The sequence below is a fragment of the Pogonomyrmex barbatus genome, unplaced genomic scaffold (assembly GCF_055798465.1).
Source record: "Pogonomyrmex barbatus isolate J1 unplaced genomic scaffold, ASM5579846v1 scaffold9, whole genome shotgun sequence".
NCBI lineage: Eukaryota > Metazoa > Arthropoda > Insecta > Hymenoptera > Formicidae > Pogonomyrmex > Pogonomyrmex barbatus.
Genome location: NW_028297193.1, coordinates 8,478,748 through 8,506,243, shown reverse-complemented (window position 1 = coordinate 8,506,243; position 27,496 = coordinate 8,478,748). Strand labels below are relative to the sequence as shown.

At 34.5% G+C, this 27,496-nt stretch overlaps 2 protein-coding genes and 1 long non-coding RNA gene across 8 annotated transcripts in view; 1 reads left to right on the top strand and 2 right to left on the bottom strand.

Annotated features, from left to right (window-relative positions):
- LOC105433326 (uncharacterized) overlaps positions 1-10,189 on the top strand; it is a 297,296-nt gene extending 287,107 nt beyond the window's left edge. Inside the window, exon 6 of the mRNA XM_089085054.1 lies at positions 10,039-10,189. Coding sequence (XP_088941180.1) covers positions 10,039-10,095 — 57 coding nt within the window. The 3' untranslated portion in view covers positions 10,096-10,189. The remainder of the gene's footprint in view (positions 1-10,038) is intronic.
- The window catches only part of MFS9 (major facilitator superfamily transporter 9), a 514,330-nt gene that overhangs the window by 133,454 nt on the left and 353,380 nt on the right, over positions 1-27,496 (bottom strand). For 5 of the 6 annotated variants that reach the window (XR_016141319.1, XR_016141321.1, XR_016141323.1 and 2 more), the window contains 2 exons: positions 14,194-14,337; positions 10,557-14,040 (listed from right to left, as the gene is read on the bottom strand). The exons of the other annotated variant lie outside the window; for it this stretch is intronic. The gene's annotated coding sequence lies outside the window, so the exon portion shown is untranslated. Of the gene's footprint in view, positions 1-10,556; positions 14,041-14,193; positions 14,338-27,496 lie in introns of those variants that run through there. 6 annotated transcript variants of the gene reach the window in all.
- On the bottom strand, positions 4,158-5,753 carry LOC148934629 (uncharacterized). The gene is made up of 2 exons (XR_016141324.1): positions 5,458-5,753; positions 4,158-5,116 (listed from the first exon to the last, which is right to left on the bottom strand). It is a non-coding gene; the product is annotated as an uncharacterized LOC148934629 (long non-coding RNA).

Here is a 27,496-nt window from a genome sequence, read left to right as displayed (position 1 = left end):
TGAAACTTTTCAGATATAATAATATATGACCTATATATTATACAAAATTATTCGTTCTTCTTGTTCAACGAATTGTTTGTAAAAATAATCAATTATCACAAGGATATATTAAATTCATTAATATATTAAGTTATCTATACGGGATGACCCAATTTACCATCCTCAAAAGCTTTTTTAATTTGATTTAAAAGGAAATGTGCTAGATAAAAGTTGTTCGATTTGAAGGGGTACACACGACATGAATCATATCGTTGGTAAATGTTGCCGGTAAATCGCCGGTTTCAAGAAATTTTAAGAGTGATTTATTTCTTAAATGGAATTTGATTTTCACTTTGAACAGTTATAAATCTTTTGGAGACGTTTGCAAAATATCCTCAAAAATTACATTTTGTATAATATAATCCGTTCCATATAACTCTAAAGTTTACTACAGAAACAACAGCGTGGATATAGTAGATTTCTCTTCCCTTCGAAACGCATGATTAACGTGAGTTTCCTTGTCTCTCACTGGGATGCTTGATTAACGTGAATCCTCTTGCTTTTTACGCTCGCGCAAATTCTTATCGCAAGTGTTTAAAAAAGGACTTTTATTTTGATCAATGCATTATGTCGAAAATTGTTTTCAGCTCTTTGCAGAGTACTGTCAGTGATATCTTGGAAAGCATATTCAATTTGCAATTTTATGTCTGCGATAGTTGTGTCATAAACACCTGTCTCTTGACATAATCCCACAGAAAGAAATCCGAAAGAAATAGATGTGAGATCAGGAGAGATCTTGCTAGCCATTCTTTGATTTAATAACTCATTCCGATTCATCTTGTGTGGAATTTTTCGTTGAGATAATCAAGCGACTTTTGTGGATAGGTCTTGCTGGAACAACATTCTATGTCGAGTACGGAGCTACATCTTCGAGAAAATTGGTAACTCATTTTGCAGAAATCACAAATAGGTTTTGCTATTTAAATACCTTTCAAAATATGAGGTCTAATGTTCCGATAATGTCATCTCAAACATTAATTGATCATTGATGCTAATACTTTACCTTTCGTTGTTATTATGAGTTGTAAATAGATAGACCAATAGTGGCAATTATGTCAGTTCAAATTCCCTTTGTTAAATGTGACTTCATCTATAAATAGAACGTGCATAAAAAATATGGATCTCTCTGATATTGATATTGATTTCTAGTTCAGTTGTACAATTAAAATCTACGGTTAAAGTCTTCAGCTTTGAGCTGTTGAGTTGCAACATGATAGGGATGGAATTTCTCAAATCTCAATATTCGATTTATCGGCTTAATGGAATACCATGCTCATTTTGAATATTTCCTGTCGAAATGTGGATTTTTTACTGCTGTCAGCGTCACCAAAATACAATTTTCTTTTAAGCCTTTCTTCTTCTTATTACATTTTAAATGATTCTGTTAAGCACTGAAGTAATAATTTCATAGTCCTGCGTAGTCTGCCAAAAAGCCTAGCGGCATTCATCCTTTCCGCTGCTTTCAAGTTGTCATTGCACAACTTCACTATTTTATCATATTAAATATTTCTACTGAACTATATATAATTCTCCGTAATTAGTAATCTAATAAGTTAGATTACTAATAAGGAGGGTGTGCGTCACGGCGGGGCCCGACCACGAACCAGTCGTGAAAACTCGTAATTATTTTGCGAAAAAATATCACCTCAGCCAGGAATCGAACCTGGATCTCCTGCTTACCGGGCAGGCATCTTATCCTTTCGACTACAGAGGCATGTGATGATATCGAAAATAACGTGTTGTGTTAGAATAACACATCAACAATACAATGGTATACATATATACATATATCACAATATACATATATACATATATACATGTATATTCTCTCGAATCCCCACGACCGGTACTCCAGAGAGATGATGGTTCTAGTCTCTGGATGGATGCAGGTCGGACTGCAGCAGAAATCACAAATAGTGACACCCTCCAACGCCACTGGCAATAACTGAGGGGATAATAACCGAGCTATGCGAACGAATTCGATTGGACGCACTATTGTCCACTCAGTGCTCATTAAAGCCGCTGTAAAGATACTAAAGTAGTAAATTATGAAATTTTGACAAAAAGATTTTGAAGTATGTATGAATTCATATGTGGAATATCCCTAATTCGATTGGATTGTCTCGATTATGGCACACCATGGCATGTGGAGGGTGATAAGGATAGCTGTAAGGAAGCTGTCATTTGAGTTGTGGCGCTTTAGCAGCGTGCATGACGATTGCCAGGTTATCCCCACTTATCCCCATCACATACCGAAGCGCACAAAAATGTGCTTTGCCATGTTGTTGTTCCTGAGTAGCAACTATGGTCAAACGGAATGCTTCCATTGTCGCGAGCGTGGTTGCCTAGCAACGACGATCGTAAATCACGGACTTGTCGAAATTCGACTCGCTAATTTGCGAGTAGACGATGTTTGCGATTTCGATCTATACCCCCGCGATAGATCTAGATCTATATCGTGATCCATAGAAATGACTGGTGTCGGAATGGATTATTACGGATGTACTGAGACTGATTCCTTTAGGTCTTTTGAATATAAATATATTAAGACACAAATTTGAAAAAGTCAATAGTTTACGATTTCATATTTTATTCCGTCATATTTTGACATAAAAAAATAAATATTTTGTAAACTAATCATTTTCTGGTAAATGTATCTTAATATTTATGCACAGAACAATGAAATAATTGATATAAAAAAATACATAGTTATTTTCCAAAAAAGTTATACATTTTGCAGTTCACAACTACGCATGTTTTTTCAAAAAGCAACTGCTGAAAAGCAACTTTAAATAGTGCTCTTTTCTTTACAACAATTGATTCATCTCATTAATCTGTGCAGAAAAATATTAAGATACGTTTACCAAAAAATGATTAATTTATTTTATGTTTTATATTTTATGTTTTATGTCAAAATATGACGGAATAAAGTAAATAAAATATCTCGTAAATTTGTAACTTTTGGATTTGTGCCTTAATTACATATAATATTTTTATATCCAGAATAATTAAAATAACTAGTGAATAACTAGAGAAATCATATTGCATAACAAAAAATAATTCTATTTAAAAAAATGGCGATCATAAAAAAATGTCGAAAGTGACTCTATTTACAATGGAACTGATATGTTATCATCTATCTCTTTCAAAGCTATAAAACTTTTATCTGAAATACTTTTCCATATCTTTTATATTTTTTGAGATGTTTGATCAATTACGTTTGAAATAAAATACCCATAAATAAAGCACAATGTAGTATATTAATAATAGAAAATTCAACGTTTTATTTATTTCTAAAAATAAAAATAATTTAGCAAACAAGATATTTAAATGACAGTTTGGAGCGTACGAATAGCATGTTTCTCATACGGCGACATTCCTGAGGCACAGCCGTTTGGGGCGGCTCGACCTCTGAGCAGGGATGCCATTTCATATACGATTGCAGCCACGCTGCAGCACGTAGAAGGGATAGGCTGGCACACACACTAGCGCGAGCGCTCGTCCGTGTACGCTCCGCGTTTCGGCCAAATTCGAGCGGTAGAGAAGGAGCATCGACAATTGCTGTCTTCTTCTTTCTCGAGAAACGCTGTATCACTGATTTGAAGCTGGCGTCTCATGACATGACACGAATTAATCATGCGATGCCATTGTCGATTATTTTTACATATACTTTTATACATATATTTTATTAAGTTAATAACATTATTACAATATATTTTTTTACATAAATAAAAATTAAAATTTGTAAATACAAAAATCCACTCTTTGCCAATATATACGCTTTTTATTTGCAAAAAGTAATTATTATATTAAAAAAAATTTATTGTGGTCTTATAAAGATATTTAGATATAGCTATTAAAAACTGAATAAATATATAAATAAATATACAATATATAAATATAAATATACAATAAATAAACAATATATATATATATATATATATATTATATATATTTATATTATATATATATATATATATATATATATATATATAAAATAAATATTAGATATATTATTATATAAAAGGGAGCTGAATATAAAAAGGCCATATAGTTTTTATGATATTAATAAATAATAGATAATAATAAAATTAATAACTGATATGAATATATCAATCGCAAAAAGAAATTCAAATTATGTTAACACTCTTATCTTTTCATTATTGTTATTAGTTTTTAAATGTTTAATGCTTCTTTGATAAATTATTACTAAAAAGAATAATTATTACTAAAATAATATAAAATAAAATAAATAAAATTATTACTAATTATTACTAAAAAGAATAATTAATACTTCTTTTAATAAAAATTTAATCCACTTAAATTAATAATTAATAATAATTAATAATAATTAATCCATTTAAATTTATTTTTATATTTTTTATTTAAAATAATATTTTTTAACAATTATATTTCTTCTTCCTCTATTTCCTTCCGGGCCTCTTTCACCTCTCCGGCCACCTCTCCAACTATATGTCATACGTCCCCCTCGTTGCAAGGCCCATCTTGCACGGAAACGTCCACCACTATTTCGTCTATGAGACACTGAAAATAATTAAATGTTAATTAATATGTTTACATATATATGTATTATACATGATATATATGTTTTATTTATATACATATAATTATTTCAATAAATAATACCACTACCTTGCTGCTGCTGCGGCTGCTGCTGCTGCTGCTACGGTTGTTATTTCTGTATAAAAAAAACTTTTGAAAAATCTAAAAATTACAAATTAACCAAATACAGATCTGGAAATAATTTTATTGGACTATCAATATTATTACGTGGGACACTTAAATATAATAATAATGTTCACAAATTTCTGATCTAGCAACCGATTTGAATATAACAGATTTCACAGATAATCATTTTAAAGATCCAATAAAATTATTTACATATCTGTCCAAATTGTTATATTTGTCAGCAAAAGCGTTCTTTTTCTTATCAACAAGTTTATTTGCTCCCGCAGCTGTTGTAATTGCAGCTCATGCTGCTCTCTCAATTGCTGCATTTGCAGTTCATGCTGTTTATGCTGCTGTTGCAGCATATCTGCAAATTTTTTCTTTTGCTCTGTAAAATACATAAACTATATATAGTAACATTATAATAGTATAATAGTAACATTATTATACTACTGATTATACTACTGATATCAGATAATGATAAAATTTTAATACACACGTACCGCGTACGCACGCAGCACACGCACACACAGGCACACGCAGGCACACGTACACGCAGGCACACGCAGCACACGCAGGCACACGCAGCACACGCACATGCAGACATATGTACACGCAGGCACACGTACACATAGGCACATGCAGGCACACACATACGATAATGAAGCATATTAAATTACATTGAAAATGTAATTTATATTTCTTAAATAATAATAAATTGTAATTAACCTGCCATTGCGTCGTCAAATATGCTGCTCACTGTGTCGCCGAATAAGAAAGAAACAATGATCTCAATTTTCCATTGTTTATTTCATGATGCGTGACGATTTCATTTGTTTTTCGTGACTTCGTGTACCATCTTTCGATCACATCGTGTATTGTGTATCCCCATCTTAACTTTTTAATATTGAAGAATATATTCGAGATTAAAAGGTATAACTTTCCATATACACATTTATACACACACACACACACACACACACACACACACACACACACACACACACACACACACACACACATATAGATATATATATAGATATATATATATATATATATATATATATATATAAATAAATATATTCACATATACGTATACGGAGAGAGACGATTTAGGATCGTAAAATATTTTGACAAATAACAGAATCCTGATCTCTTTCCACACACACGCATACATATAATTTTCATATTATATTTCTATTTCTCTTTTTATCTTTTTTCGATTTTTTTGTCCTTTTAAAATTGATATGGAAATGTGTGATGAATCAATCAAAAAACGTAAACGAAGCTTTATAAAAGCTTGGCTTACTGATAATAGATATCAATTATGGATACGCGAAGTATCAAATAATAATAGTCAGTATCATTGTAGCATTTGCAATAAGAATTTTTCATGTAATTCATTAATTTCTCGTCATGCAGATTCTGTATGTCATAAAAATAATCTTAAAAAAGGATCATCATTATCTAACAATGATGAAAAATAAAAAAAATATCTCAACCAGTTTTTCAACAGAAATGGTTAAATATCGAAGAATTCAAATGTTGGTTACGAGAAGTACCTAACAAAATTTATCTTTTTGTTCAATTTGCAATAAAACTATTACTGGTGGTTTAGCACAAATATATCGTCACGCAGAATCCAAAACACATTTAGATAAATATAAAAGTTTCCTTGAGATAAATAAATCAAATCAAAATTTGCAAACGGAAGATAATGAATCACTTTTGTCGTTTGATGAGCGTAAAAAGTTAGCAGAAATTAGATATACCGCATTAATTGTCGATAAAAATATTTCTCATCAAACTGCAAAAGAGATTCTTAATTTTTTTCAACATATAGAAAAAGATCCTAATATTAAAAAGCATGAGCATGGGTCGTACAAAATGTAAAAATATTATTACAAACGTTTTATGCCCAATTGAAACGGAACATGTCGTTAACAAAATTCAGAACACAAAATTTTCAATATTTATTGACGAAACGTTTGATATTTGTAATACTAAATGGATGATTTTTATGGTACGATACGTTGACCCGGAGATATTAGATGTTTATTCACAATTAATTAAATTAATTAATATTGATGCCAAAGATTCCAGCGCAGAAAAATTGTTTCAAGCATTTAAATGTGAAATGTGGAAAATGAAAATACCATTTTTAAATATTATAGCTCTATCATGCGATAATGCATCTGTCATGATAGGAAAATTTTCATCATTTAAAAAAAAATTAGAAGAAGTATGTCCACATTTATTAACATTTACATGTCCTTGCCATTCCGCCGCAGTAATAACGCATGCTGTATGTAAAATACCAGAATTTTGCGAAGAATTTTTACGAAAAACTTCTAGTTTTATTAACAATAGCCCCAAACGATTATCTGTTTACAATGAATTTTCTGAGTGTTTCCAAGAAACAAATCACAAATTGTTAAAATTATGTGATACACGCTGGCTTTCTCATTACTTATGTGTAGAAAGACTTCTGGAATCTTGGGAAACAATTAAATATTTTTTGAACGAAATAGTTGTAAGTGAAAAAACACAACGTGGAGAACATCTGTCGTCTATAATGGGTAATATTGAAACAAAAGCCTATTTTCTTTTTTTAAAATACGTTTTAAATTTCTTTAACGCATTCAATGCATTTTTTCAAGCATCAGAAACACGAATTCATTTATTGCAGCTAAAATCTTTACAGTTTCTTTTTCAAATTTGCTGAAACTTTTTAAAAGATGAATATTTAAAACCTTTTTCTGTAAACACAGTTTTCTCTTTATCAGAGAATCACAAAATTCTTCATAAAATTAATTTAGGTACAGAATGCGAAGAATATCTTACGAATTACTGATGCAAGGATACGAAGACGCAGTTACAACTGTTCGAACAAATTGCTTGATGTTTTATATAACTGCTGCAGAAGAAATTCGTAAAAGATTACCGATAAATAATAAATTTTTATTAAAATTACAAGTTTTTAGACCTTTTGTAAGCTTATTCAATACTGATAGAGAAACTTCATTTAATGATGTTTCTTTTATAGCTAAAACTATCAGTAGTGTTGATGAAGATGCTTTAAAGAAAGAATGGATTGCATTGCCATTAAATTTTACAATGGAGGAGAAGCAAAATCTTTCCAAATTAAATTTTGATAATCACGAAATATGTGGAAGGAAATTTACATCCAAAACATCCAAGTAATATTACTAAGTATCCAAATTTAACAAATGTTCTGAATGCTGTTCGATCACTTTCAAATTCAAATGCCGACCCAGAGAGAATGTTTTCTTCTTAAGTAATTTAAAAACAAAAAATCGAAATAGATTATCGTCGGCTTTCATTAATGCCACGTGCGTTTTAAAATCAGGATTAAGGGCGAGAGGAGAAACATATTTAAACATGATGATTGAAGAAAAGTATTTGTCTCTTATGTCAACAGATAAATTATATGCTAATATTGCTAAAAAAAAAACGCAGTACTTTAAGGCTACATGTCGTGAATGACAATGAAATTGCTGGTCCCTCGTGGGCAGGTTAAACATGTTAAATATTAGATTATTAGAATCTTGTCCATAGCAGACATCACGCTTAAAGAGAATAAGCGTGTAAAAAATCTTGTCCATAGCAGATATCACGCTTAAAGAGAATAAGCGTGTAAAAAATCTTGTCCACAACAGACATCACGCTTAAAGAGGATAAGCGTGTAAAAAATCTTATCCATAGCAAATATCACGCTTAAAGAGAATAAGCGTGTAAAAAATCTTGTCTATAGCAGACATCACGCTTAAAGAGAATAAGCGTGTAAAAAATCTTGTCCATAGCAGACATCATGCTTAAAGAAAATAAGTGTGTAAAAAATCTTGTCCATAGCAGATATCACGCTTAAAGAGAATAAGCGTGTAAAAAATCTTCTCTATAGCAGACATCATGCTTAAAGAGAATAAGCGTGTAAAAAATCTTGTCCATAGCAGACATCACGCTTAAAGAGAATAAGCGTGTAAAAAATCTTGTCCATAGCAGACATCACGCTTAAAGAGAATAAGCGTGTAAAAAATCTTGTCCATAGCAGACATCACGCTTAAAGAGGATAAGCGTGTAAAAAATCTTATCCATAGCAAATATCACGCTTAAAGAGAATAAGCGTGTAAAAAATCTTGTCCATAGCAGACATCACGCTTAAAGAGAATAAGCGTGTAAAAAATCTTGTTTGCGGGAGATATTATAAGAAAAAAAAAGCGAATTTGTATCAGTAATATGTATGCGTATAGTTATACATAACACACACACACACACACACACACACACACACACACACACACACACACACACACACACACAGGGAAATATAAAAAATCAATTTTGCAATATTAAAAAATTAATTTTTAATATTACAATAATTAAATTATTTAAATTATTTTTTATTAATAATTTAAATAAATAATTTTTTACATTTCCCTCCTGACGGAAGAGACCACCACCTTCTCGCGGTTTCCGTCAAGCAACAATATATACGTTTTATATTTAGAGAAAATAAATATAACAAAAGTACAAGGAATACAATATACAAACGTTAAGTTTTTAATAATTATATCTAAATATCTTTATAAGACCACAATAAATTTTTTTTAATATAATAATTACTTTTTGCAAATAAAAAGCGTATATATTGGCAAAGAGTGGATTTTTGTATTTACAAATTTTAATTTTTATTTATGTATGAAAAAAATATATTGTAATAATATTATTAACTTAATAAAATATATGTATAAAAGTATATGTAAAAATAATCGACAATGGCATCGCATGATTAATTCGTGTCATGTCATGAGACGCCAGCTTCAAATCAGCGGTACAGTGTTTCTCGAGAAAGAAGAAGACAGCAGTTGTCGGTACTCCTTCTCTACCGCTCGAACTTGGCCGAAGCGCGGAGCGTACACGGACGAGCGCTCGCGCTAGTGTGTGTGCCAGCCTATCCCCTCTACGTGCTGCAGCGTGGCTGCAATCGTACATGAAATGGCATCCCTGCCTCTGAGACTCGAGTGGTGGTGCGGGAAGCCTCCGAAATTGGGCCGAAATGTGCAACTAATTCCAAGCGCTGATTTAACAATTAAATGTTTTCAATAAGTTTTTCATTTACTCTAACTGTCATATTTGAGTGACTGTTTTTTTTCTGAAACTACATCCCTTATAAACATTTTATTTTGACTTATATAAATCTTGCCAAAATACTTGTCCCACTTGATATGAAACGCCCTATATATGTATAAAATATCATAAGTTTATTAATATTTTATACATTTTTCACAGTTCTTGAAAACAATCTCTTCTTATTTTATGACTATGAGAGCTGTGATTACTGAATAAAGTAGCTGATTGAATTAATATGTTGGAAGAAACATGGGAATATTAAATAAGAAACGAAATAATTAACAAAAGGGAATGAGAAAGAAAATATTACATAATATTATATTTAGAGGTATTATATATATATATATATATATATATATATATATATTATATGTATAGTATTATCTTATATTTAACATAAAATAAAATGCAATAATGTTTATTATATCTTATTATTATGTGAACTCAATGTATACAAAACATACATCCATTCTATTCTGACTTCACTTCATCCATCCACTTTATCTATATTCCCTTTTGTCCATTCTTATGCATTGTCCACCACATTTATCCATCTACAATCTTATTCTATTTCATCCTACATTTTACATATTTTTCGTTTTCAATCTCTCGAATGACATTCATTTAGAATACAGTACATATACACTTTACAGTTCAGTAGTAATAGGGCAGCCATGGTGTCAAAACAAATGACGTCATTGACGCCAGTGACGGTGGAGGGAAGGGCCAGACAGGGAGGAAAAGAGAGAGAATAGACGGATTTGATTCGCGGTGATAGAATAGAAGAAGTAATCGATTTATCGGTCTACGCATTCTGATTGGCTCTATCCATAATTGCCCAACGAGCTGATTGGCTGTGCCCATAATACTCCGCCTGCTGATTGGTTGCGGGGCGATTTCGGGCACTCTTGATGAGAAAATTTTGACGAGAACAAAATGGAAGTGAAAATGAAAAGAAAGATTCTGTGTTTTATCTTGTAGTAAAGGAGGGGGAGAAAGGAATGAGCATGTTCGGGTTTCTTCTCAGACGCAGAACTATAACATATACAATAACTTAAGGCTGAAAGTGAGAGAAAATTTGTATATTCCTTTGTGAACTTTGGGAAGCAGTTAAGTTTTGTACTTTTTTGAAAAAAGAAAATCACGTGCAAGGATTTCGAACTCGGATATTCTGCCTATGATTTTTTCCCTGAGCTGTGTATTAGTTTAATGGATCGATGATCGGTTTTATATTTTAAGTTTTTGACGAGATTCAGGAACACTGATTGGACGAGATGACTTTTATGAGGGAGAAGCGTAGCATTTGGATAGGAAAAACAGGAATGTTAAGTTTTCAGTTTGGAAATGAAAAAATGAATGATGTCATAGAAGAGGATTGTACATATACTTGTGAGGAGCGGTGTCAAAAATTTTAGAACGAAGGAAAAAGATAAGAAAGAAATAAATTAGATTTCGAGTTATAAAGTGAAACAAATGTTAATTTTATTTAATATATAAATTTATGTAAACTTCCTCGGAAATAATCAAATACTTCTTTCGTACTTGTTACATGGTTTAATTCAGAAAAAACAAATGTTACATAAAAATTATAACCTCCGGTTCATTAAGCAGTAGCAATCGCGCCCCTTAGGCGCATTGCGCGTCAATCCAGATCTTCCAAGCCTCTCGGTTCCCTGCCATCATCTCCAACTGTCGCTATGTTTTGCTTTTGCTTGCGACTTCTTGATCGATTACGGCGCCATGTATTGCTCGGTCGGCCGGAACGTCGATTGCCTTGAGGACTGCCTTTCAGTCAAGTGTAGTTTTGGCGATGTCTCCGGTGGGGCGTCGGAATGTATGTCCAATCTATCGCCATTTTTGGCGTAATCTTCCTTGGCAAGCGGGCATCAATTATTGGCTAGCCGTAACAGTTCGATATTAGAGATGCAATTAGGCTAAAAAACACGGAATATGTGACGCAGACATCTGTTGATAAATGTTTCGAGGCGTCTGAGATTTTGGTGCTTTTCCCATGTTTCGCATCTATAGAGCAGAATGCTAATAACGCAAACATCGAAGACGCGGAATTTGAGACATAAGTTTCTGGACATAAAGTTTGACCTCCACATCTTGCCTAAGGCGAAATAAGCATCCCGAGCACGATTGATACGGTTCTCAATGTCTGCCTCCTATTTTGTTCACAATGGCGCCGAAATAACAGAAATCATCGACGTTGTCAATTACGTCGCTGCTAAGAAGCAATAGCTGGTTACTTGTGCCTATTCGCATTACTTTTGTCTTCTTGGTTTTGTTTTCTTGATTCCCAGTCCTTCTCAGCATTGTGCTGCAACCGATCCAATTTTTCTTTGATGCGGCCATAGCTGTTGGACATCAACACTAGTCATCCGTAGCCTAGATCGTGCAGCCGGATGTTCAGCGTGAATTAAATGCCATTAGGGGCCTCGACGTTGATGCGTTCCAGTACAAGCGCGACTAGGAACAAGAAGGACAATAGAATGTATCCTTGGCTGACTCCCGTCGAGATGATGAATAGCTCGCCTTCTGCACCATGGTGTTGAACCCTGCATGTAGTGGATGAGTACACCTCGATACACCACGAATCGACTCGATGATAACGACTCGTTCCGGGACTCTCAGATTTTCCAGTGTCCTCCAAATAGCCTTTCGATCTAGCGTGTCAAAAGCCATCATCAAAATCAAAGAGGAGATAGAAGGTGACCGCCATTCCATTGACTGCTCTATGATTATCCTTAAGATGTTGATCTGATCTGTGCATGAACGTTCCTTGCGAAAACCGACCTGGTTTGGCCAGAGCAGTTCGTCCATCATGGGAATCAGACGGTCGTGGATGATGGTCACGAGCAGCTTTTCAATCGAGTTTAATAGCGTAAGTTCAATAGCCCCACTAGTTCCTGCATAGACTTAAGTCATCCTTTTTAGGGATTGTGATAATTACCCCATTCTTTCAACGGTCTGGGACACACCTCATGTTTCAGGCATCACGGATTAGGGAAGAACTCTCGCCATGCATCGCGGATTGCATTTAAGTAGTTCGGCGACCACCTGGGTCTGGGACTTTGTTTTGGGATTTCAACTTCTTGATGGCGGATTCCATCTCTCTCAGGGGACTTTTATAAGAATGTCACGGCGGGCATTGTGGTAGCTGCAACGGACTCGATTCTTCGCGGCGAGATGCCTGGGAGAAGAAAAACTCATTCCATCGACTGTTCCGTCTGTTGTTAATGTGCGACCGTTTTCGGATTTGAGTGGAGGACAGGAGGGGATGCTCTTCCCCGACAGTTTACAGATTGCCATGTATATGCCTACGTGCCTATGTATATCTCCTTGATTCGCGGCTCTTTCAACTTTACTTGCGATGTCGTTGTAAAACCTGTGTTTGTCTTCATAATCGGTTAAACAGATCGCTCAAGGTTGTTATACTGTTCTCGCCTCCCAATCCAGATCTTCTGGATGTTGATCCAGTCGAACTTTTGCTCATCTACGCTCGATTTTAAACCACATAACCTCCTGATCCATAGTTTGCTATTACGTCTCATGAATCCCAGTGTTTCCTCGGCCACTCTACAACACGAACGTTCAATATGCTTCTAGTCCAGAGCTGGCTCTCGAGTTCCTGTTCCCTTTCGAGGCGCTGGTCGAAGGCCTCTATCACGGCAAGATCTCTCAGCCTGTTAACATTGAATCGTTTGACAAATTTTTTCCTATTCGAAAAGCGGCTAATCGCAATCTGATAGTTCCCATTAACAGCTGATAATTACTGCCCATGATCGCGCTGCGTTTAGTTTAGTATCAAGTAACAAATTGAGAAACTTCCTACTTATCAGGATATGGTCGATTTGGTTTCTAGTTCGTCCAGTGACTGTCATGTATATTTGTATATGTTTTTGTAAGGAAACTTCGTGCTGCCGATGCATAACTGCTAGCTAGAGCAGATATCGATTAATCGATTTCCGTTATCTATCGTCATATTCGGGAGTACTTGCCCATAACATGCCTCAAGCCGTCATTGTAGTTTCCAATTTTTGCGTTAAAATCACCGACAATTATTTCGATGTCAGATTTGTTAGATTTGTGCCAGGCGGTGAGTGTGGTCTCGAGTTGGTCCTTCGTCCTTCAACTGACTCTGCTGCTTCAGTTGGGCTATAGCACACGACAAAGGTAATTTTGCGAAGTCTAGACTGGAATCTCGCTGTTATGATCGCTGTTATCGGATAGTATCGGCTGGTATTCTATCGGATACGGTTGCTAGCTTATCAACGAATTTCTGAAATCAGGACTTATAAGAATACCAACCTCCTCGCTGCATCTCAGTAGTAGGAGTTCGAATAGGAAGAAGTCTCTCGATCCATCCCATCTCTCGATTGCCACCCTCCATCTCAGGTGAGATCTCAGGTTAAGATCCCAGGATCTTAATTGCAAGCCTTCAGCCCGGCAGACCTGTGATAGACATGAAGATTTCAAGAGTGATCGAATATTCCATATTCCTATTCTTGTCCGAGTTCGATAGCCAAAGGTCGTCATCAGAGAATCCAGTCCTGCTGCATCTGTATTTGATGTTTCTTGAATCGAGCCTTTTTTATAGAAGTGATTAAGTAGCCGCCAAACCCTCTCTGTCGTCTTTTACGGTTGGCAAAAGAAAACCGTGACGCTATTCATCGACCGGCAAAGTTATACAAGACGGAACTTTACTTTACTTTGCTTTACCACTCCTCAGCTTTCGCATTTTCAGAAGGGCTTATGACGGCCCTGTCTCGGCTTACCGTTGGTGATTTTGTTAAAACAACTTCGCAGCGGGAACGCACACCAGCCGGCTTGTTGAGGAAAGGCTTGGTGGAACTGTGTTACGCAATCTCAATATTTTAGTTCCGGAGTTCACTCAATCGTTCAGGAGGTTCATTAAAATTATTCTAACAATTTCTTTAAGTCTTAGTGCAATCAATTCTAAAAATACAATATTAAAATATGTATCTGTTAGATATAATATGTGTTAAGTATCATATCATATTTTTTATTCTTTTTTATTATTTTTGTTGACTATCAGTCCTGCGAGACTGTTTAAATTCCGACGTATTAAGGCGTCGCCCTAGATTCCGAAATATTAAGCTAATATTATTAATACTAAGCATCATTTCTTTTTTCTTGTGTATCATGGCATTAGTATGTAATTTTTGTTACAAGTTCCTTGAGTTTTAGTTAAGAAGAAGTCTTATGTATTAATTTCCAAATAAAGCAGAAATTTCTTGTCACAAAGTGAAAATTCAATTACAACCACATGTAATTGAAAAATTACATACTAATGGTATTACCTTGTAAATCCAATATAAAGTTTTGATCCTTCGAACCGGATCTTGGAAGCGACGGTATCATCGTGAGCAAGACAGCCCATGCAACAGTATATGCATTGCGACGTATTCGCTTTGAAGTTTGGCGCTCGACGACAATGAAATTGAACTAATCATAAGCCTCAATCAAAGTTATTGCACGAAAGAGAATTTAATTAAAGCGAGTCAAGTAAGGTAAATTGTTTCTGGTTGGTAAGTTTCCGTAACTTGTTAATTTCATTTCACAACATAACTTAATCTACATTAATCCATTTTTACTTTTCTTGTTCATAATAAATGTAAGTAAACTTAAGAAATTAAAAATACGCAGAAGTCAATTGAAGGCCACCTGTACGAGCGTAAACTGCGCTCGCATCTAACGAAATATAAACAATACTTACAGCTAAAGAAGCGAAAATCAAAAATAGAGACAATGACATAGTCGTAGTTCGACGATATTTAGTCAGAGATTTAATTACTGGAGGCTTCACCAAAATTAAAGGACATTCAGGAGCAAGCTGGAGCAGACTACGAAGAAATGTATTTTCGTATTATATTAGAATTTCAGAACTTAATTTTGACAAACGAGACATTCAACGTTGAGCTCATGTAAGGAAATAATCCAATTAACAATAAATCAAGTCAACAATGAAATTTAAACATGCACAAACAATTTACAGCTTCCAAAGGTCGATTTACTATCCTTTTCAGGTTTCTTTAAAGAATAGTACTCATTCGACATGTTCCAATCGCTGATATACAATAATCAGTCAGGATACCAAAATTCCACTATCTCAAGGCAATCTTAAAGGGAGAGGCGGCAGAAATGATCCAGAAATTTCGCAAATAATTATCTGGAGATATGGCAGATGTTGAGGAATCGATATAACGACAAACGGCGGATTATTCAGAAACACATTAAGGCATTATTCGAACTGCCCTCGATTCCTAAGGAAAATCATACAAAACTACGTCATACAAAATCATACAAAGCTCAATTAGTGGATAGCGTTTTGAAACATTTACGGACATTAAAAACAATTTGTCGCCTTATTGATTCTTGGGATGACATTCTCATATATTTAGTAACTTAAAAGTTGAATTCTACTACAAACAGAGAATGGAAAGGTAGTCTCACAGGCAATGACATTCCTATCTGGCGTATGTTTACAGATTTCTTGGAGCATAGATGTCACATCTTGAAGGCAATTGATCGGAAAGGGCAAGTGTAAACATCTTCATTGGCGCAACCCAAGGGTACACAATCAAAGATAGTATCACATGTGTCGTATCACAAACAAGGCATGCTGTCAAATATGCAGGAAGTTATTTAATCTTTTCATGCGAACAATTTCTTAAGCTCGTTTTAAATGCATGAAGGAACATAAATTATGTTTGAACTGTCTGCGATTTTCGTCACACACTGCAAAAACATACAAGACAAGCAGTTGCAAAACATGTGGCAAACGGCACAATATGTTGCTACATATTTCTCAGTCGAAGATGGAGCTCTGAATTCTTTGCAGAAAAGGAATTCACAAGCGTCAACAATTATTTCGTATACATTAAACTGTCTTTCAGACAAAAACCTCATAGGTTCTTCTTTCTACAGTTCTTGTAAACGCAATTGATTGTCAAGGAATATCGCAGACATGTCGAGTGTTATTAGATTCGAGTTCCCAAACTAATCTCATCGCAGAAGACTTGGTTCATCGTCTGGGTCTTATTATGAAGGCTATTAACATCTCAGTAATAGGAATTAATCAATCATGGACTCATGTACAAGAAATGGTCAAGATCAATGTCAGTTTGAAAATATCATGCGTTCAACGTTACTATCGATTGTCTTATATTGAAGAGGATAAGTGATCGTTTGTCTAACTTTCCACTTGACAGAACGAGTTTCAAAATTTCACAAAATTTGCGATTAGCAGATCCAACTTTCCATCAATCAACCGATATAGAACTTTTGCTAGGAACTTTTACTGAAGTATTTTAGAATGTCTTGTGCGTCGGCCAGATTGAGGAATCTCCTGAACATCTGTTGCTTCAAAAACATTATTCGATTGGATACTCGGCAGCAAATGCGCACATGCCTCGATTCAACTCAGGGCACAACAATGCAACTTGTCGATACAGGCATCTACTGCTAGTTTGGAGAATGCAATTTCTAAATTTTGGCAAGTGGAGCAAATCATCGACCTACATTTACACAAGAAGAAAGGAAATGCGAGAAACACTTCCAACGCACTCATTATCGCAATCAACAAGGGTGCTTTATAGTAGAAATGCCATTCAAACAAAATATGCTATAATCATTAAGCAATTCTTATGATATTGCATTGAGATGGTTCTATTTGTCAGAACAAAAATTGAACAAATTTCTACAGTTAAGGGAACAATATACACAATTTATCCAAAAATATTAAAATTGGACACATGCAACCTATCAATTCAAACAAGTAAGATACAAGGCCCACATACTACTTGTCTACTGCATCATGCAGTGTTGAAGTCTTCCAGTTTAACTATTAAAATTCGAGTCGTCTTTGACGCTTCATGCAAGACTGATTCGGGAATTTCACTGATGTAATGATGATAGGACTTACACTGCAGCAAAACGTTATCACGTTGTTCAAGATTTCGTAAATAGCAGTATGTTATAACAGCAGACACACAAAAAATGTATCGTCAAATCCTGATTCACGAAAAACAGCGAAGCTTACAGAGAATCTTGTGGCGTGTTAACAAGGAAGAAAACATTTTCAATTACAAATAAGTTTTCAATTACAACGGTCACATATGAGATAGCATGTGCGTCATACCTTGCGGTACGAGTTTTACGAGAGGCAGCAAAGATAAACCAAGACAAACGATCACTCGGAGCATTAAAGATCGTAACTGATTTCTACGTCGTTGATTTTGTTACAGGAGCAAATACAATTCAAAAGCTTATGACTATTAAGGAAGAAATTAATTCTAAATAAAGCTGGATTTTGCATGCATAAATCCAATCATTTTATGAAGGTCAAGGAAGTATCATTAGCTGATATATTAAGATTCGATAAGGATTTTAATATATCAACGCTGGAATTATAATGGGATTTTAAGGAAAATCAATTTAGATTCTTCATCAATGAATCTAATCAAGTTAAAACTATTTCGAAACGCGCAATTTTTTCAAGTATCGCACATATTTGATCCTTTGGGTTTTGTAGGGCCAGTCATCACAACAGCTAAGATCTTCATGTAACAATTATGGCAATAAAAACTGGATTGAGATGAAGCAGTCCTTCTTAACATACATACTAAATGATATCAATACTAAACAGAACTTCCTCAATTGAACGCACTTCGTGTTGCACGAAATATTATTATATGCGCACACAAATCTTAAAAGGATAGAATTATATAGTTTTGCAGATGCTAGCGAGAAAGCATATGGCGTATGTGTCTACAAATGCGTTTACAAATTCAAACGGTCATCAGCAGACAACGCTTGTACTAAATCACGTGTGTCACCCTTGAAGAATTTATCACTCCCAAGATTAGAGTTGTGTGCAGCACAATTATTGTCTGCTCAGCTAACACATAAGGTTCAATCTACCGAAATCAACTTCGATTGTGTGCATTATTGGTCTGATTCGATCATCAATCTATCATGGATCTGTCATGGATCAAGTCATGCTCAAGAAGATGGACTACATTTGTAGCAAATAGAGTTAGTGCCATTCAAGAGTTGTCGAATGCAGACAATTGGCACTATGTAGAATCATCTCAAAATCCAGCAGATATAATCTTCAGAGGCATGTTGCAGCATTGCTCAATTCAAGAATTTGATGGAATGGGCTTCTATGGCTCTGATAATACATGCAATTGGCTAGATGACATTCCATTAATCGAACAAGAAATTCCAGAATAGCGCAAAAGGTCTCTCATTTCTTCTGTAAATCAAACACATTGGGATATTTACGATAAATATTCACACGCTCACAAATTGATTAAAGTCGTTGCGGTTCATTCACAATTGTCGAGGACATAAACCTAAGTTGCAAGGTTCATTTGAAGTTTTTGAATTAGAGACAGCAACTCAACGCTTAACGAAAAATGTTCAAGCCATGGCATTTGCATAAGAATTGAAATGTTTCCAGCTCGATGAGGAGATACCAAGAGGTAGCACGCTCTTGTCTCTTAACCCATTTTTTAATCAAATGTCTTATACGTGTTGGAGGAAGATTTCAGATGTATCATATTTCTCAAGACATCAATTAATGTTGCCAGCGAACATCTGTTCACAAAATTGTTATTTGAACGAGGACACTTAAGACTCCTGCATGCAGGAGCACAGATGACTTTAACCTCAATAAGGCAGAGATTTTAGCCATTGAATGATCGCAGAACTATTAGACAAATTATTCGCAAATGCGTAAGATGTTTCAAAATATCTCCAGAATCAGTTATGACGTCCTGGGAGGTCCTGGTAGATCGGACGGAGCCGAAATCAACAGATCCTCGACCGCTACACTCACACGTTATTTGTGAGATTCTTTTCCATGCGGTTAAGAGGGTAAAACCTCAGGATTAGATACTGCGAAAGAAGTAGGTAACAGGAATGTCGAAATGACTTTTATTTTCAGGAAAGAGTTTTCGATTTTGGAAATAAGGAATAATATAATATCACTTGTGGTATTTGAATCGGGATTTATTCTGTTATAAATGAATATATATATATATATATATATATATATATATATATATATATATAATTTATCTATGGAATTTACCTATGGAATGCGACACGCGATTTAAGAATTACATTATTTGTAAATCGGCGAGTTGCTCAAGCGCTAAGCAGTGCTAGTCAAATGCTTAGCTATTTCCGATCAAGTGGTTAATTTTTGAGCAAATGGCAAGTGCGCGTGCGAGTGCGAGTGGATGTGGAAATGTAAGTGCTGATTGTTTAACTATCTCTGATCAAGTGGTTAATTTCTGAGTAAATGGCAAATGCGAGTGCGAGTGCGAGTGGATGTGGAAATGTAAGTGCGCTAAGGTATCGTCGCTTGAGGTTTTTATATGTTGCCAAAACATGGAAGTAGGGGTGACCTAAATTCCAATGTTATGATTCTACAGGTTTGAATAAAGCCTGTTACCAAATGACCTTGGCACGGTTTGCCTACTTTGTTAGTCTACTTTCACTATAAGTCAGCTATGATTCACGCGTTTAAGACTTTCTAGTTGTTCTTGACATAGTTTTCTATTGATCAACTTGGCCTACATTTGCTATGAGTCAGCGATGACTCGTGATACTAAAGTATTATGGCGGCCTTGACATTTAACGTTGACCTACTTTCGCTTACAAACTGATCATGAGTCACACTTGTGACTAAGTATTATGGCGGCCTTGACATTTAACAATGGCCTACTTTCGCTTACAAACTGACCATGAGTCACACTTGTGACTATTCGGTCGACCTATTTTTGTTTCCAAAGAGTTATACTTCGTTATAATAATTCCTTTCTTATAATTAACAAACATACAATTTGCTCGAATTTAAGCTTTTAAATATTAATCTTCACAATATCGTTTTAGATATACTTTACAATTTTTATAATAATAATGATTACATCGTATAATTAGTATATCTAAAATATATCAGTATAACTCTTTTTACATTTGTAATACATTATTTATTAAATATTTTCAGGTACAAAATGGCTTTGATTGTGATTGGTTAAATTATTAGGGTAGTTTTCCATGCATATTAATATTCAAGATTTTTGTCATAGCCATAGGATTAGTGTTAATGAAAAAAAGGAAGTAATAATTATAAATATAAGTCTAAGATGAAGGTTTCTAGAAGTTGAACTGATTTATATACGGAGATTTGCCTGCTGAACTGATTTAGGTTTTTGAGGTAAGTGTATGTAAGCAAGTTTACAATTGTTTAAATATTTTGTAAACGGTGCGGATTAAGTAGGTATGTGTAATGAGGTAAGTTGCAGGATTTCTTGTGTGTTGTCCAAATCTTTCATAATAATTATTTGTTAATATAATAATTTATTTATTTATAATTTTCATTAAATAAAATTCAAATCGTAGAATTTCCCTTCTGAGATAAAATATGTTTCTATCGTGATTGTTTATATAATTTTATAAAGAAAACTATAGCTTATAAGGAAATGTATAATGTACGTATATATGTATATGCTTGTATATACTTTTAATTTTGTTTATATCTCGAAAATTAAGAATCGTATCCACAAACTGTATTTATGTTTTTGAAAGGATTTTCGATGGAGAATGTATTTATACAGGGAAAATATATCCATATAAGGATATCAACAAAATTTATCCTTGAAATAAGGATATGTAGGGTTGTTGAATAAATGTTTTGTCATGGATTTTGTTATATTGTCATTATGACTTCTATTCTTTATTCACATCCTTTCTATTGTTATTAATTTTGTTATTAACTTTTATATTTATTATTAAAATGGAACAAAAGTGAAAGGTTTGATATACAAAGGTTTCTTAGTTTCTGAAGTTATATTTGACGATATAAAGAAATTGATTAATAATATGGTTTTGTTTATTTATATCATTGTTAATAAAAATATTACAATGTACCGATAATTGTTTTGTTATAGTTTTCGTGCATTACGTGGGCAAGATTATATTTCCTACAATTGTTTTTTATTCATTATTTACTATTTTATATTAATTTGTTAAGATTTTGTTGTTAATATTGAAATGTTTAGATAAGGATGCTATATTAAGCTTTCTTTTCTTTGCAACTTTACTGAACAGTCCGGAAAAGTGATTTCGGTATGTTCTATTTTTGTGAGGTTCTAGAGAAAATTTACTAGGAATATTAAGGCTGTAGTAGCGCCATAAGATTGTGGTAAGAAGCGGCCATTTTGTATAAACTTTTAAATAATTTTAAGCGGTATATTCCTTTTATTATATGTATAGGAAAGGTTTTACGGTGCTGTCTCCTAACATAGTCATAAATAATTAAAAATTTTTGAAAAATCTACACTGAACATGACTAGAGGTACTCTCGGCGCTGGGACGTGAGACAGTTCAGCCAATCATAAGCAATTTGCCTAAGCAATAAGTTCAATTTTCACTCCAGTCTCCAATGTAGATGTATAGACTTTTGCGGATCTTTCGTATTCGAGAATCAAAAAGATGCAATGCCAAGATAACGTCCTACGTAGCAGTCTATGTTTTGCAGTAAAAACAATTCACTTAAAACTTGCATTTGATTTAATGACAGAATGTTTATTAAACGTTCTCAAGCGATTTATAGCACGACGAGAAAGGACCATCAAACATCTTCTCAGACAACAATGCAACAATCTTTATGAAAGCTAACAAAGATTTAAAGGAATTTTTCACGAAATTTACAAATAAAAGCATGCAAGAGAGATTGGATTCTACAGCATTAGAAGAAGGCATCAAATTGCACTTCATTCTTCCATGAGCTCCAAATTTCTGAGGAATTTGGGAAGCCTCCGTGAAGGCTTTTAAATCATACCTGAAAAGGATTGCAGGTACATCCTTGCTAACAGTCGAAGAAATGCAAACGCTCACGGTTCAAATTGAATTCATCTTGAATTCTCGTCCTTTGACCCTTTCATCAAATAATTCTAACGATTTGTCGTATCTTTCACCTAGACATTTTCCTATCGAAGAAATTCTCACCGCTATACTAGAAACTATCCTACTAGATACGCCAGACAATCGATTAAGTCGATGGCAGATCGAAGAACAGAAGCAACATTTCTGGGATAGATGGTCGAGGGATTACCTTAATCATCTTCAAGGAAATAAGTGGCAGGAACAAGATGTTCATATCGAACAAAGAGATTTGATTCTGTTACGAGAAGACAACATTTCCTCTTTGTGTCTATCAGGAGAATTCAAAAGGTTTATCTATGGAGTGACGGTATCATCAGAACAGTTACCATAAAAACATCGAAAGATTTCTTTAAGTTTATTATCATAAAGGAAGATCACGTTTCAACATTTGAGATTACAGTAACGACTTATTCGTTTCAAGTTAATTGTAAAGCGGGCTTTCCAAGGCAGACGGCATGCTAAGTATCATATCATATTTTTTATTCTTTCTTATTATTTTTGTTGACTATCAGTCCTGTGAGATTGTTTAAATTCCCGCGGATTAAGGCGTCGCCTTAGATTTCGAAATATTACTAAGCATCGAGTATTTCCCTTTTCTTGTGCCTTTCTTGTGTATCAGTTTCCAAATAAAGCAGAAATTTCTCATAAGGAGATAATTCAATTATATGTAGTATTACCTTGAAAACTCAACAATATGCATGTTCAAGATGTTCATTCATTGGAGATTACGTACTAATGATGGGATGCACCTTAGTTATGAACTATATGCATTTTAATTTTGTTGGTAACATAAAGTTGAATTATATTTTCGTGGAAGTTCTCTTACCAAGTGTGTGCCTTTTTAGTTATTGTTTTTTGACCCGATTATAATACCTTTTTCATTTCACTAAACTATCGGATGCTTCCATTTGTTCTATTGTATCATTACTGTAGTTAAATACACGTGTTCTCTAACCAATATCTTCGGACATATTTACTTTGTGACGACTGGCGGGTGTCACACGCGACGCACCTGTCGTGGAAACAATTAGGATCGCATGCTGCGACGCGGCGCAGGACAAGGTAAGTATCTCGTCTTTAAAACTTATCAATAGACAGTATATTAAGACATACATTCGCCACTCGAGTACGAACTCTCATCTTATAGAGACAAGAGTATTATACTAAGCGATAGAATAATGTTATAAAGCACTGGCTCTCCATTCCTTTCAGCTGAATCACGCCGTATCCTTTCGGCTGAATCACGTCGTACCCTTTCGGCTGAAACATGCCGCTTTCCTTCGGCTGAAATACGCCGCATCCTTCGGCCGAATAGGCTGCTCCTTCGGCTGAAATACATTCTTCGGCTGAAATACATTCTTCGGCTATATAAGCCGACTGACCAGTCGAATAAATCGCCTCCTTGGTCGACTGAATAAGTCGCCATCTCTATCCTCCGACCGAAAAGGCCGTATCATACAGCTGAACAAGCCGCCACCACTGTCGACTGAGAAGTCGCGGCATCCCATTTTTCTTCTTTTTCAGCACACGACATCGAGAGAGAGAGAGAGAGAGAGAGAGAGAGAGAGAGATAGAGAGAGAGAGAGAGAGAGAGAGAAGTTGACGCGCTTTTCCGTAACCAATCATCGGAAAAAGAGACTAGACTTAAAGTCACTGAACTTAAAGAGCATTTTTACGAAGGACCAATTAGCGTTTTCACACAATCAGCCAATCGAAACACATCGACTCAACACACACACACATACACACACACACACACACACACACACACACTTTCAAATATTACGTATTCTCCGACCACTCTTTGTATAACACACATTTGACTTTATATCACTTACACACATTCATCTTTGATATTAAAGTCACACATTTAGACTTAAAGAGTGGTACACAGCCTGTAAATATTGTACATGTCAATGGTTCAAATGGAATTAAATAAATTTATTCTAGCTATATTCTAGTGTGCCGAACAGTAACCTTCACATATCCACACACCTATTACACATATCCTCCACATTTACACTTGCGATATACTCATAAGTGCTACCGACTTCCACATTGGTGACCCGCACTACAACTTATTATCCCAACAATATGCAAAAATCGTAAATTATTAATTCGTACTCTCACTCGTATTTTCACAACGAGTTCAATATTTTCTCGATTGCCTTAATAAGTGAGTTTGTTGATATTGGCATCGATGTAAGTCTTAGGCAGAAATAGGTCTATCTCCTTGATCAGATAATATGTGCATTCGTTAACAATATCAGCAATAGAACTAGATGACTTATACGTGCACTGACACATTTAATGATATTTGTCATTCCTTGAAAAACAGCTTACTGCATTACAACTGCAACGGAGTAATTTTCCTTTTCTTCATCGGAGAGTACTTTTTCCTCTACGTGTATCAATTCTGCTTGCGTATATATGCCAGTATTTTCTTTAGAAAAATCTTCAATACCCTTATACATCACCAATATAGCTCCATAGGTAGCAATGAAACTGATAAATATGTTTGTAAATGTGATGGGATTTACTTTACTTTTGTTATTATCGTTTAAGTACGCGCTCATAGCTCCAATATTTTTTTGAAATTGCTGCCACGTGTCCGTTTCAAAGTTAATATCTTTTTCATAATTTCCGATTAATTTGACGACAGGATCGAAGATACTTTCTCTGGATGCTTATAATCCCACTTGTAATTTTTTCGTATGGGAAATATTGAAAAGGTACATAGTAGGAAGCAACAAATTTTGTTGCTCATTTTGCATGTCGATGTTGTTTGTCACGGGAATATTTTCATACTTTGCAAGATTTCGAAATTCTTGCACGGCCAAGTTACTTCGCATGAAAATTCCGAATAAAACTTCACTTACGAACGAAAATCCAGAGGACGATGCTGAAGCGATGACGAGACTCAAATGAAGCTACGAATGCAATGTAATATATGCTTATATATCTTTCGAAATTACCAAAAACTTGCGTGTTATTGTAGCCAGACCTACAACTAATAATAAAAGTAGTCCGCATGGCAACAAAAGTAATCCGAATGAATCTCGGAAAAAGTCTTTCGAAAGACGACACAAATATGTGACCGTCGAAATTGCGACCAGTCTTTCGAAAGACCGCAGAAATGCATCACGCGAGAATATTGCGAAAAGCCTATCAGCAAATTCCTAAATTTGACGATCGAACCGAGTGTGATATTGATCAATCAATATCATGCAATCGATCGACGTAACCGATCGGAATGCTGATCGGGCATCAATCAACCTATAATCGGTTATACAAAGCGGAATGAGAGAGAGTCAAAATTATAAGTCGTGCGGAATCATTATTATAAAAGTCGCGCAAGATATTACGGAATCCCGTCGCGAAGCGACGCGAGCCGTATTATCAGCAGCTCAGGTGTCACACTCGGTCGTCGGCCGCCCGAGTAACGCGAGACGCGCCGAGCGCGACGACGAGTAAACGTATGTAAAATATAATCGTTATAAAATCAAGTATTTGTGCACTTGTTAAAATAAACCAATTAAATTAAAGAAAGTGTGTGTCAGTGATTTCACAAGGATCCCTACATTCCTTTGATCCTTTCTAACTCCTTAGGCTTGGCGAACCCGACTATCCCGAATATTAACGTTATAGCCCATCCGGGGTACAACACGTGTTTAAAAATAACATCCAATCAAAATTCTAGAAGATTCGTCTCTAGAAGATTCTACACTGTTTTATTATGGTTTCTTTTGCGATAAGGAAGGGATCTCTTTACAACTTTTTTTCAAAGTTGGATATTGGAATTCGTCGCATGTTCAAACATGTCACATATGCGTCACACCCGGAAATTGAAAACGATATAAATATCGAATAAACAATTGATCAGCACACATTCAAAAGTAAAATTTTTCAAGGGAACATATTTTTTGTACGGAATAGGTTTTCGGATTCTAAATGCTCAAAGCTACAATCAAGAAATTAAATATGAGCTATTAGTTGATAAAGAAATACAATCGAAAAAACGGAAACATAAAGATCTAAGATAAAGATAAAGATCTAAACATAAAGATTACGAAACGAAAATATTTTAAAAAAAGAATAAAATGAAATTTTTTATCTTAGAAGTTGTAAATTATCCTTCACCCCATTTTTTTCTTGATGCTAGAAAATATTTCTATATCTTTTTTAACTACCTACCTCTTAAGTCATAAGTATGATTTGTTAGTTGATAAAGAGACAGATATAATCGAAAAAACGTGTCTACATGAAAATCACGAAACCTGAAAATATTTCAAAGAATAAAGAATAAAATGAAATTCTTCGTCCTAGAAATCAATTACCCTTTACCTCACCTTCTTCTCGACATTGGAAAATATTTTTATATCTTTCCCAACTATCATTCTTTTAAGAGAAAGTAAGATTTTCTAGTGTATGAATAGTACGCTATGTATTATCTAAAAATCATTCTCGAGCCGAGCCTTTTCACCGAGCCGAGTTTATCACGATTTTATTTTGCGTAAATTTTGTATGTGCGCGCGTGTGCGTGTATGAGTATATAAGTTTACAAGGATATTACAGTGCTTATTCAAAGTGAAAATCGGCTTTGATTAAAGAAATAATCCGGCGAAGCATT